The sequence below is a fragment of the Acomys minous genome, assembly GCF_964271855.1.
Source record: "Acomys minous genome assembly, chromosome: 5".
NCBI lineage: Eukaryota > Metazoa > Chordata > Mammalia > Rodentia > Muridae > Acomys > Acomys minous.
In genome coordinates, this window is record NC_140494.1 from 93,674,102 (window position 1) to 93,688,158 (window position 14,057).

At 47.0% G+C, this 14,057-nt stretch overlaps 1 protein-coding gene across 2 annotated transcripts in view; it reads right to left on the reverse strand.

Moving 5' to 3' along the window:
• Positions 1 to 430: 430 nt before the first annotated feature.
• BARX2 (BARX homeobox 2) overlaps positions 431 to 14,057 on the reverse strand; it is a 67,988-nt gene continuing 54,361 nt past the window's right edge. For both annotated transcript variants that reach the window (XM_084783255.1, XM_084783256.1), the window contains exons 3-4: positions 10,736 to 10,820; positions 431 to 1,481 (exon numbers count right to left, since the gene is read on the reverse strand). In XM_084783255.1, the coding sequence (XP_084639381.1) occupies positions 1,215 to 1,481; positions 10,736 to 10,820 (352 nt within the window). In that variant the 3' untranslated portion in view covers positions 431 to 1,214. The remainder of the gene's footprint in view (positions 1,482 to 10,735; positions 10,821 to 14,057) is intronic.

Here is a 14,057-nt window from a genome sequence, read left to right on the forward strand (position 1 = left end):
GAGCAGGTGAAGGCACTTGACTCCAAGCCCAATGACCTGTGTTGAATCACCAGGTTCTACACGGTAGAAGGACAGAACAGACTCTCACAGTTGGTCCTCTGGCCTCCACACACATGCTGTGGCTCCAGAATGCAAACACGCACGCACGCATGCACACACGCACGCACACACGCACGCGCACACACACACCTTTTAAAGTCTAAGCCCCAGGCATACAGTTACTGGCTATGGACTCTGCTCGCTGAAGGCAGCCCTGCTCAGCTCCCTCACCCCATGACCACAGCAGCACTTCTGTGGCTCCTGTACTCAGGCACTAATGGTCTGGCCCAAATTTTGCTTTGTAGACAAGGAAAAAAAAAGTCCAGAGAAACTGGCTACCTCTCTCCCATAGGACACTTCTCTAAACAAACAAAAACAAACAAACAATGAAGACAGTCTTCTTGAAAGATTTATTTTTAATTAAAAAATAAAAGTTATCTTAACATATCTGCTTTTGCAGCTTCAGGGATGGCAACTTAATGAAGCAGGAAAGGCAAGGGTCATCAGTTCTTTTTGTCACCTGACCATCTTATAAAGGTACAAAGGCACACGTGTTTCCTGACAGACAAGCAGGACTCGAGATGTCCCTAGTAACTCACAACTCCCTCCAACTCCTTTTTATCATTATTATTTTATTTTATTTTTGTCTGCCTTCAACAGTTTTCCCCACCCAAACCTCCAAAAATAATAATAAAAAAAAATCCAAAACATTCAATTCTCTTAAAACTACAGAAATAAGCACTGAGTCAGCAAGGAGCCTGAGTAAGCCTCCCAAGCACTCCCACCTACCTCTCTCTGCTTTGCTGATGGCTGCCCAGAGGGGAGCAGGGAGGGAGAAGAGTAGCCCTCACCGAGGGCCAAGCCAGCCTGCCACACTGACAGGCTGCTGTACCCAACCCCACAGCCATCACCCAAGCCCGGGAGTCAGCCCCAAGGTTCTAGCTCCCTTCCTCAAGGGCATATGTGGCTAACACAGCCTTGCAAGAAGGGCAAGTCCCACAGGAGCAAGTCTTCAACACATGCTCAAGATGAGAATGCCGCCGGGAGGAGGGACACAGGCCGTGCTCCTCTGCCCACGCATCACTAGTCTTTAGAGGCCTTCCGTCCTTCCAGAGTCTCCTTGCTGTCTCTCTTCCCTTCTTCCCAGTCTCCCCCTTCCCCCAAAGAACTTTATTTTAGCTTAATGGTGGGGGTTCAGAGGAAGCTTCTGGCAACTCCTGGGGCTGGTGAGGTGGTTCCGCCACCTCTGAGGGGACATGGCATGCTTTGGGCTCTTGGGTATCAGAGGACGCCTCATGTCCCTGCAAGGACTCCAGTTGCTCCTGGCTCTGGGCCTGGCTGTTCATCTTCTCTTCAGCTTCAATCTCCTCTGATGTGGGAATGGAGTTCTTCTTGGGACGCCCCTTAGGCTTTGTGGGTGCTTCCTGTCCACCTTTAAGGACCTATGTGGGGAAAAAAAAGAGAGAAGTTATTGAATCCGAGCAATCTCTCCCTCTTGCTCCTGGGCCACCGTCAAACGGTATAGTGTAGTTTCCCTCCCCAATAGCAAAGACACAGGGTTTGGCAACACGTATTTTAAGGCCACCCCTCCCCTCAGTAGCCAGCTTCTTCCCTGTTCAGTGGACTTGTAGTCAGCATTGCATACTTTGACATGTAATACCCTGATCATAAACACAGAAAAAAAGTCACCTCCTTTAGTAGCGAAAGAAAATTAAGAGTTCAAACGCTAAGGAGATAACTATGGAACTGACAGATTGAGAGAACAGGATCTGAAGCAAGCAGGAAAATAAACACACTCGTGTGAAAATGGAACGTGGACTGTCTTTTCAAGACAGTCTGACAATTCACTTTAAAAAGCTTTAAAATATAAACCCCCCTTTAAAAAGAAATTCCACAGGACAAATTCTCAGCTCTTACTTATGTCTAAAAAAAAAATAGGTTGATCTGCAAAACATATTCAACCCAACAGTGGTTATAACAGGAAAGTTAGGAGGGTACCCTAAAAGTAAGATGGTTACAACAAATTTCAAAGGGACATTCTTGACAACTGAAACAATTATTATATATCAGAGTGTTTGCTTGGGAAATATCAACAATATATTTTTATAAAAAATACATATGATACAGTGTAGTCCAACTTTGATACTAGACAACTGTATGCTGCCTCATTTGCATTATCAAGGTAATGGGTAAAGCTGGTGTGGTGGCGTACGCCTTTAGTCGCACCACTCGGAGGCAGAGGTGGGCACATCTCTGTGAGTTCAAGGACAGCCTGGTCTACAGAAAGAGTTCCAGGACATCTAGGGATACACAGAGAAACCCTATCTCAGGGGGAAAAAAAGGATAATGGATAATCTTTTATATTAAGTTATTTTCTAAATTTCTACCAAGGATTATTTACAAGAGTGTCTGTTGCCAGAGAGAAAGATGTTATAAAATATATTCTCCTGTCCTGCTGAAAGAGGCCACCATAGAAAGAGTTATACCCACAAAGGCTAAATCCCAACCCCATCACTTCCCGGCTTTGTCTTTGGGGAGCTCTCTAAGGAAATCCAAGCCTCAGTTTCCTAATCTGTAAAATGGGTCTCAGAGTACCTTCTGCCACAGGATGACTGGGAACAGCCCTTCGCATGCGTGAGAAACCAGAGTGTTTGCTGAAAGGCAGCTTTTTTTCTGCTGGGAACAGCCTCTCTCTGGCTGACATCTTTTGAAAGCCTATCTGCACTGCTCCCTCAAGGCAATCAAATTCTCTCCCTATGTGCCCTATGAGAACTTTTATGAAAATATTCTCTGCACATGCATACTTCCTGGTCCCTCCCACTGCATACGCAGAGAAGGCATTTGAAAGCCACCATGGATGGAACCTTTCTCAATAAACACTTCAGAAACTTGAGAAAAGATCAAAAGTACAGCATGGTGACATGTCTGTAATCCCAGAAGTTGCGAGGTGGGGGCAAGTGGATCAGGAGGTCAGAGTCATTTTTGCTTATATAACAAGTTCAAGGCAAGCTGAGCTACCTAAGACTCTAGTTCAAACAAAATAGTCTTCAGGAGAATGAGGAGGTGGATATGACCAATATATATTGTGTACATGTACGAAATTCTCAAATAAATTATATATATATATATATATATATATACACACACACACACACACACACACACACACACACACACACACCACACACACACACACCACACACACACACACACACACACACACACACACACACACATACATATATACACGCACATATATAAAACCACACTCCAAGTGGCCTTTGTTGCTATTAAAAGATTTATAGACTTATCCCATCTGGTGATCTATACAAGAACCCCCATGAGACCGGTAGAAATCATTTTTTTTCCCGTATTCACAGTTTTACTTCTTCCACCACCTCTAATCCCTGGTTCTGTGTAGCTAATATTCCAGGCAGGTAGTGTGAAAAGCTTTGGGAGTGCTTAAATTAAATAAGAGAAGGGGTAGGAGATATTTTTGCTACTTTCTATATTAACTAGACTCATATTTCTGGGGAATAATACCTGAGATGAACAAGCCTACCTGAAGGAAAGGTTTAGTTTCGCTCACAGCTTCAGTGGTTTTACTTTGTGGCTGGCCCACTGCTTTTGGACAGACGGTGAAGGCAGCATATCGTGTGGGAGAATCGAACACGCTGCTGACTTTGTGTGTTCAGGAAGGAAAGAGAAACTGGAGGAGCTGGGGTCCCAGGATCCACTCAAGGACAATTCCCAGTGGCCCAACTGCCTTCCACGAGGCTCCATCATTCCTCCACCCCCAACAACACTACAGACTAGAGACGGAGCCTCCATCCTACACATGGGCCTTTGGAGCCCGTCTAGATCCAAGCTACAGAACATCTCTGACTTACTGCTATCTTCTCCATCGGCACAGAAGCTCCTTAGGGACAGATCTCTCCTGACACTTCAGCTGCCAAGACCTTCCTATGTAGACACTGGGTATTTATCGGCCCTGTCTCTTTCTTCAAGGACCTTCCTGAGCTGAACTTTAAGGAGTGAAATAACTCAACAAACCTTGAGGTCTTACTAAAACAGCTTTGATATATAATTTGCATTCATGCTTCATGTGTTTAAACTGCCCAATTCAACTATGTTTAGTATCATTGCCAACTTGGGCAACTATCACTGCGATGAGGTTTTAGAGCATTTTTCCTCATTCCCCAATAGAAACCTTACACCCATCAGCATCAAATCCCCACAACCTCTTTGTCCTGCACGTCAGCAATTAACAATCTTCCCTTTCTCCTCAGAGATGGATCCATCCTGGACAGTTCATATAAGCACAATCATCATGTGTGGGCTTTGCTTACTTCACTTGACACAGTGTTCTGAAGATCCATCTGTGTTGTAGCACACAGCAGAAAATAATACTTACTTTATGTCTTTATCAAAATGTGCTGATGGACGCACAGGTTAGCCCCACCTTTGGGCTCTGTGAATGATGCTGCTGTGATGCGAACAAGCACTTCTTCAAGTCTCTGCTTGGACCCCTCTTTCAGCTCTGTACCCAAAAGTGGAGTTGCTGCATCCTATGGCAACTCTATGATTAACACTCTGAGGGCTTTTTCTAAAGTAGCCATGCCACTGGACATCGCAGCCAACAACGTGTGTGGATTTCAATTTTCCACTTCCTCACCAACACTTGCCATTATGCCTTCCTGACTATAGCCGTCCTAGCTAGTGCAAAGTAGGATCTCACCTTGGTTTCGGTTTCATTTCCTTGCTGGCTAACAATGCTTAGCAGCTTTTCGTGTGCTTATTGGCTACTTGTACATCTTTTTAAAATAAATTTAATTAAAATATAATCATCATTCCCTTCCTTCGACCCTTCTCATGCACCGCTACCACCCTTGCCCATATTGGCCTCTCTCAAATTCAAGGCCTTCTTTGTTTTAATTGTTGATCTAAAATTTACCTGAGTATGTAGTGCAGCCTGTGCAGTCTGTATACTGTTGCTTTGGTGTATATGAGCTCACTGGACGACGATTTGTATGTCAATTTGTTCAAATTGTCTCTTTAGAATACATTGTGAGAGGTTTTTGGCTTTTTAAAAATAATCTAGATACATGTTCCTTATCAGAAAGGCATTTGAAAATATTTGCTCCTGTTCTGAGGGCTCTCTTTTTCCCTTTTTTCTTTCTCTTTATTCTTTTCACTTTGTGATGGTGTCTTTCACAGTTCAAAAGTTTTAACTTTCATAAAATACAACTTAATTTTTCTGTTGTTGCTAGTGATTTCTGTGTCATATATAGGAAGGCCTTGTTTAATCCCAAGTCAAAAATACTTATGTTCTCTTCTAAGGTTTTTATGGTTTTAGTTCTTATGTAGATCTGTTTTGAGTTAATTTTTGAGTATGAGGGCCAGGAAAACTATATATTCTCAATAAACACCTCTTTCCAGCTGCAATTCCTCTTGACTTATTTGAAGAGCCTGTCCAGACAGCTCACACGGAGGTATGAAGTGACCTTTAGCAAGGTATAGATAGACACTAACAGAAATCACCTCTGGGGAGACAACACCCCTGTATTCCTTTTTGTGTAAGTCAATATCTGATTTTGATGTCAGTGCTTTTGAAAGTGCCTGACTGTGCCAAGACGGAATCTACATGTTGAAAGCCGCTCCACTGGGTATGAAAGAGGTTATACAAAAAGCAGTTGCCCCATGCAGTAATCAAGTTAGAAACGGGCAGGTCTAAGGAAGCCATCTAATTGGCAAAAGAAAGTCCAGCCCAGCAATTAGAGAACACCACCCACACAGCTTGGATCTGCCCCACCTGGCTGTTTTCCTACAGCATGAAAAAAAAAAAAAAGTCAAAACAATCAGACCATTTTCTAAATGGAATAAACATTCCAGTGCAAGCAATAACTGGGAGATAACTACCCCCCTGGCTGCTTTCTGCATCGACCTCTGGCCCCCAGCCTCCCAGCGCACCTGAGACATGCAATTATCCCCGCACCCGCCCTGCACCAGGACTGCACACTCACAAGCACCCTGCACCTCTCTAGGGGCTTGCTTCCCCAACAATTCCTAGAGACCATTTGTTCCTTAGCCCAGAGAGGCCAGGCAGCCCACTAGGCATGAAATTGTGCTTCTCTCTGTCAGTCACAAAAACATCTGGAAGACTTTAGTGGCTGTGTCTGTTGGCGGTCCTCCTCTGGACTCTAAAGTCTATGCACTGAAATGTCCTGTGACTGAGGATGTCAAGATGGCGCTTCCTGAGGTACTTAGATGAGGTTCAGACAGTCACCTCAGAGAGAATGGGATGACGGTGTAGAAGGGTACGTCTTTATTCCTTTCCCTTCAAAACAGAAAGCAGTTGACAGAAAGAGCTTGTAGGGATCAAACCGAGCCAAGGGCAGAGCTGGACTTAAAAATGAGACCCCAAACTACTCAACTCTACCGTTCTCAGCAACATTTCACTCTGCTTACTGTGCACGTAAGGCATGCCGCTGTTTTTATTGTTTCCTATTCGTTTGCACTCTCCCAACGGATGCAGGCTTATGGACTTAGTGAATGTTTGCTTCTTGTTCCCTCCTCCCCCAAGTTGGGACCATGAAATTGATGACGTTTTCAGTGATGCCCAGAGAGAAGACTGGGTTATCCTGCATGGACCTCTCCCACAGCATCACTGCTCACATTAGCTCTTTGTCCCAACCAGGAGACCCGATGTCACATTAGGTCTTGAACTGTGACTCTGTGCCAAACCAGGGACCAAGAACACACGACTCCTCTCAACCAAAAGAGAAGCTTGAGGGGCCATAGAAGTCTGTACAATTCACTTTCACTTTACCCCTCGTGGCCTCTAAAAGTTCAGATGACAAAACATGGATTTTATCAATAATAAACACTTATAACAATGGTGGCTAATATCGCTTGTCCGAATCCCGTGTGGCAAGCACTGTCCTAGGCATTTTATAGATGTTACCTCAGACAGCACAACCCTGTGAAGTAGATGTGAGGCTTTAGCAAGGAGATACACAGTAACCTCTCCAGAGTCACAACTGGTAACAGTGTTCACTGAACTGTTGACTCTCTGGAGACAGTGTAAAAGCTGGCTGCACCCGTGTGTGTGTGTGTGTGTGTGTGTGTGTGTGTGTGTGTGTGTGTGTGTGTGTGTGACGGTATAATCCACCCACATCCTGGAGTGGGGTTGGATCGTCTTTCAGAAGACAACTGGATTTTAATACTGCAGACCACTGAATAATGAGACATTTCCATCCCGCTAGGAATGCTGTGGATCCAGAGACATAGAGTACAGGACAAGACTCCCAGCTAAAGTGCAAAACTCAATGGACTCAACCCGCTATAGGTTACAGATGCTGACCAGTCAAAACTCGTCAGAGATCCTATCTTGCTCTTGGCAGCTTTGTCCTTGGCAGCCTCAAGAGTGAGTCTGAGAATCAAATGCTAATCTTTTTCCAGTTCCAATTAGGTTACTAGCCTTGAGACATCTTTATTACCCAATTATCTTTTTCTTTCCTTCTCAGTACCTGAAGAGATAGCCTTGAAAGAGTTTTTAGCAGGAAAATATGTGAAGCAATCTAGAGCTCAACAATGCCCTGCTGTTCAGAAGGAGCCAGAACTCAACACTCACTACTGAACGCCTTGCCTTGTGTGTGGCTCTGGCCATTTTGAAGTTCCTGAGCGCCCCCAGGCCTCCGGCCCCTCCCTTCTTCCCGCAGTCCGTTCCCCACCATCACTGGACACCTCCCCATTCATGCACTGAAACCAGGGTAATGGTGCCTCTCCCACACAGGCCTCCGTCCTCCTCCCTGCTCCTGAAGCCTGTCACCCTTCCCCTGTCACCCCGATTACTCTGTGTAACTTAGTTTTCAGGTCTGTCTCAATGACAACTGAAAATATCTTTATATTCTGTGTGTTTTAATTAGCACACAAAGCATTAACTTCATTAAATGCTTTCAAACATCATTTATTTGTGATGACCTTCCTCCCTCTCTCCTCATCCTCTGCTCCCCTTGTACCCCTCACCTCATCTGCCCTGTCCCTTCAACCCTTCTTTTTCCTCCCACAGTCCTTTTCAGTTTCATGACTTGCACCCACACTCACAGCCACCATGTGGAAACACAAAAGGACCACAGAACATTTTTAAGGTTTCCAGGGACAGCTTCAGCTTGTCACTTCGTCCCCTATTACCCCATGTGAATTAGGCGGTCCGTATGTCGTCATTGCTGACATAAACTAAAAGCTCTGAAGGGACCTGAACTTGCTTTGCCTAGAATGCTCTCTGAGTAAATCTGCTGAGTTACGTCCATTTTGAAGTGTATGGTTGATACTTATCGTCAACTACGCCACAACTGTGCCAGCGCTGTAGTGGCTGATGAAAAACAAGTGATGTCAGAGCCCGAGGCACATGCGCAGTCCCACAGGGGACTGGGCGGTGCTGGCCGAGAGGACTGGCTGTCAGTTCTTGGCTCATATGACTCATGAGCAGATCGCTGATAACCAATTCAAACAATGCTCTGCTACACGGGAGACATTGATTTCCACGATGATGATTAATGAAGAAAGAGGTAGGTGGTGGAACTTAAAAGAAAAAGAACCAATAGGGACGTGCCCAAAATGGGCAGGGAGGGGCACGCAAGGGAATGCAGGCCAGCACCTCTCACTCCCAAACTTGCTTCCTTAACAGAACAACACCTACGCACCCCCAGTTTCCACCCAAAGCTTCATATGTGCAGAGCCTTCTGGAACTTTTAGAATGACTCTATTTGCCTGAATTTCACAGTCCTTTGGTTTCAACGTCTGTCTGCAGCTGTCTTTGCTATAACATCGCTGAGCTCTTGTGGGGTTCACCAACTCAAACTAAACAACTGGCACTGAATCGTCCTGCACCCCCTTGCTGCTTCCTGGCCTTTCCTTCTCTAGCTACATAACAAACACCCCTGGAAGCAGAAGTTACATTTCCTTTTCTTTCCTATGGTGCCTAGGACAGGGATGGCTAGCAGAAGGAGGGGGGGTGGGGGGTGGGGTAAGGGGGTAGGGGGGTAGGGGGTTGGACAGCAATGGTGCAGTTTGGGTGTGAAGTGTGTTCACAGCATTGTCCCTAATGTAAAATGTTCAAAAGTGGGGCTTCAAGAAAGTGACTGCATTATGAGGGTTCTGGCTGCACCCCAGGTTCACAGTCTAATAGGCCACTGTGAGGTGAGAAAGTTGAAGAGAGCATTTTTTTAAAAATAACCTGGCTTGTCCCCAGCCCTGCCATGGGTCTCTGAAATCAGAATCCCTGGGGGCGGGGGGCTATGACGGGCACCAGGTTTCAAGATTCCTGCACTCAAGGATATAGGCACAGAAGCACGCGTTTTTTTTTAATGACTATTGCCAGAGAGTGCTTAGCTGTTGCTGGGAGATGAGGTACTAGACGGCGCGGTTCAGAATAGCAGCTGAGGGGCTTGCAGGCTTTCTTCTTTGATTTCTAAGGAAACTGAAAACATTAGTATCTCTCTGGTTAAGAAATGAGGTCAACCAGAGAGACTAAGCAACAAGGAGGACTTAGCGGGGATGAAAGGATCTCCCGGGGGATGGGGGATTCGGGATAGGGGAAACAGAAGAGATTTCACAGGCTGACTGGGAATAGGTGGGGTTGGGAACAGGACGCCTTGGATGGGGTGGAGAGTGGGATAAAATGCTGAGAGAAATGACTGGAGTTGGGGGCATTCCGTGGGGGTGGGGGGCAGGTGGAAACCTAGCGCAATGGAAACTCCACAGAATCTACGATAGTGACCCTAGGAAAGACTCCTAGCAATGAGGGGCACAGAGCCTGAACCGGCCATCTTCTGTAACCGGGCAAGGGCTCAAGTGGAAGGATGGGGACACCGAATCAGCCACAAAACCTTCGACCTACAGTTGGTCCCAGAGTGTGCTGGGACCAGAGCCTAGCAGAATCGTCATCAAAGAGCCAGAGAGACTTCATCCAGCAACTGATGGGAGCAGATGCAGAGTACCACAGCCAAACATTAGACGGAGCTCGGGGAGTCCAATGGAGGATGGGGAGGAAGGACTGGAGGAACTGGAGGGGTCAGGGACACACCACAAGAACAGGGCGCGCAGACTCAACCTACCAGGACTGATGCGAACCTGCAGAGATCAGGGAGCCTGTAGGGGCCTGACCCAGGGCCTCATGTATGTTATGGCTGGTGTTCTTGTGGAAATCCCAACAGTGGGAGTGGAGCCTGTCCCTGACCCTTTAGCCTACTTGTGGGACCCTTTCCCTCCTACTGGGTTGCCTTCGTCCAGCCTTGACATGATAGTGTATGACTGGTCTTCTTGTAGCTCAAGATGCCCTGTTTGGTTGATGTCTCTGGGAGTCCTGCTCTTCTCTGAGGGGAGGAGGGAGTAGGTCTTGGGGGAGAGGGGAGGTTTGGGGAGGGGGTGGGGGTGGGGAGAGGCTCAGGGGAAGGAGGGGAAACTTCAGTCAGGATGTAATATATGAGAGAAGAATAAAAAAAAACATTAAAATATTTTTTAAAAATGAGATCAAGTTTAAACAGCCTCCCTCCACAGCCAGCAGCCCAGAAGACCTTCCTTTCTTGAAGCCGCCCTGCATCCTAGCAGCTCCGAGGTGGGAAGTCTTCCCAGCAGCCCCGAGGTGGACCATCTTCCCATTCGGGGTTACACTCCCTGTCCTTGGCCTGCTTACCATCTTCTTCCATTTCATCCTGCGGTTCTGATACCAAGTCTTCACTTGCAGCTGAGTGAGTCCCAGAGACTGGGCCAAGTCCAACCTAGAAGGCATGAGACACAAAGGGAGGGTGAGGAAGGAAGGAGAGAACGAGAGAGGTAGATAGATAGATGCTAGCTAGCACCAGGCACTTGCCGCTAAATCTCAGACTGCCACCACTAAGCCAGTCGGTCCCCAAGAGGAAGAACGTCACCCTTCTGAGAACACTGCACAGGGGCCACATCCGAGAACCCTTATCTTAGATTCATTCTCTCTGGGAAATGAACCTGGATAGCTGAGCCTTTGGTCTCCATCCTGATCCTCTATAAAATGTATGTTCTGATCTCCACCCCACCCCACCCCCAAAAAACTGGAACTATAAGGTGAAGCTATACTTCTATGGGAACCCCACTCATGACTGCAGAGCCACCTCCAGCAGCCGAGCCTCCCAGCTCCCAGGATGCCCCCAACGGACAATGCTGTCTGTTTAGCTATCTTCAGAGTGTTTGTTACTTCAGCGCCCCCAGCTCAAGACAAAGTCCTCCACTTAATTTATGCTCACAAAGTTACCTACTGCATTACTAAATCTCAAAGCAGGGCTTGGAAATATCTTTGCATATACGTACGTATATAGTTAGGTGTGTGTATTTTTGTGTGTGATGTGCGTGGAAACCCAAAGTTGATGTCAGGCGTCCTCTTTATTACATTCCATTTTATTTATTGAGACGGGGTATCTTGTTGAAGCCACAGGCATCCCCTGTCTCTGACTACTAAGTGCTGGGCTTGCAGGCAGCAGCCACACCTGCCCAATTTTCATGCAGGTTCTGGGGGTCTGGACTTCCGCCCTTGTACTCGGGAAGCTAGGGACTCAGCCACTGAGCCTTCTCTTCAGCCCCAGGAACTTACTGTAGCTGCCCTAAGTTACTACAGTGATCAGAATGTAGAACCTTAAAGAGTGCAAGGGAGCGTTAAATCCATGGTCTCTCCTGCTTTCCAGGCTCACCGTGTCTCCACTTTTCTCTATGGCCTTCTGAAAAGCCCTAAAGTCAAAGCCAGCAGTGGGTGGCAATTCCAACACATGGTGACCATTTCTAGAGCGTGACAGCATCCTAGACCCACACCAAGGCCCTGCCCAGTGCCGTTTTTTCATCACGCTGAAGTTGGTGTAATTATTCCCATTTCGCCGATAAATGATTTAAAGCTCTAAAGAGATTTTAGAATTTCTCACTAATGTGGCCAATCTCTTCCTGACACTTGATTTTCTTTTAAATAAAGTTTATTGGAACGCAGACACGTTTGTTTGTTTTCATCTTGCTCATGGAGACCTCTGTGCTACATCAGCAGACTTGAGTAGCTGGGGCAAGCCATGTGGCCCAAAAAGCCTGAAATAAACACCCTTCTGGCTCTATTTTTGCTGACTCCTGGATCATGGAGCAAGAGTAAAATCCACCCAGGTCTGACTTGTCCATCACCTTCTGTGTGAGGCCCCACCTCGCAACACTTCACAAAGCAGAACAACCGAAGGGAAACAGAGGTGCCACAGCCTGAGGGAGCAGCCAACACTCCAAATAGTGCATGGAATACAAGGGGACAATTAGTCGTTTCTATCCTTAGTTTTCAAGGCTGCATCCAGGGGCCTATGTGGTTATCTGGGTACCATCTGGAGGGACAGGAAATCTGAGGAAACATGAGCTGCCTGCCTGAAGCCTCCCCCGAGCTCCAACCCTGCTCAGTGAAGCACTTCAGACTTGTACATCAGACTTGTACAACAGTTTGAGCAGCGACCACCACTGCTTGGAGGCCACCACATTTCTGAGAATTGCCACTTGCAAGTCTGCACAGGCTCAAACATCAGCCATGGGCAGTCTAGGTGCAATACCTTAGCCGCAGCTTTCTCTATATGAGGAGACCCAGTATTGGCACTGACCCTGTCCTCTGACCCCTGGCATCAGCCAACTCCCGGTGCTCAAAGGTACAGAGGCCCAAGACTCCTGCTCGGATCATGGTACAATAGCTACACCTTTAATAGTAATTTTAAAAATAGAACGTGCCTTCAAAAGACTGTTTGAGCCTGTCTTACAGCTGCGTTCCCATATACCTGGTGGTCCCTGTAGAGGAGCTCATGGCAGCTGAGCATTTCATTGAAAATGATTTGCTGGCCAAAGCACTAACTCCCAACGCCAACAGCACTTAGCTCTGCCCTTTAATGAATCACGAGGCCCTACGCAGTCATTCATTATGAACCAGCAATCCAGGGCGACCCCACAGTTCTGGTCCCAGGGTCACTCTAGGCTCTGGTGGTCCTAAGGGTCCTTTCCGGCTCCTACAGGGTTTTCCTGAGCCTGGTTCACCTGAGGCCATCAGGTGCATTAGTCAGTGGAAGGTTCACAGTTCTGCCATGGCGTTAGCAAACGCTGTTAGCTCACTTGGGAAAAATGCATCCTTGACTCACACTGGCTGCAGAAACGTCTCACTGTCATCAGCTTTCTCTCATTACCTGCCACCGTTACAAATTCTCACTTCCCTGCATATTCACTCAACTGGAGTCACCTAGGAAACTGGAGAAACAAACGCAGAGGGGAAGAGCAGGAGCTGTGGGAGGAAGGAGTGCCCATGGTCACGTAGGGAGGTGGGGAACACCAGAGAGGGCGGGTTGAGGCGTCAGCTTCAATACCAGCCAGATGGAGTCCTCCCTAGGCAAGGGAATCAGGTCTGCGTGGGTCACTGAGATGCCTGGGCAAGTAGCAGGGAGCCCCAACAGATTTATTAAGATCTAACCACTACCACCCCCTCTCTGTTTTCTAGCTTTCTGAGAAATAAGCCTAACTTTTACTCATACTTTCTGAAGCCCATTAGATACACAACCATACAACCAACATTGATGGCTGCTCCACCTGGTTACACAAGTCCACGAAGCTTAGTTTCCTGCTACCTGGGAAACCTCATGTTTTAATTCCCAACTCACAGACCTGCCTGCCCAAATGTGACCCACAACGTGAATGTTCAAAGCAAAGCTCACCTTTCCCCATTAGCCCCAGCCTGACCCAGCCTTTTGGCTTCCATTAATAGCATCCTTGCTTCCTAGTAACCTGCCTCATTCGGGAACTACAGGACACTCAACTCTCACATTTCTTCCTCATCCAGGGTCAGTTCTTCCCGTTTTAATTTCAAACATCCCCACCACCTCACCACCCCTCGCTTCTCCTCGCTCCTCTCTATTCCCTGCAGCCATCCCTAGATTCTTTCATAACTGGCTTCTCTGCCCCATCACTTGCCTGTAAGCCATCAGTTATGGTGCTAC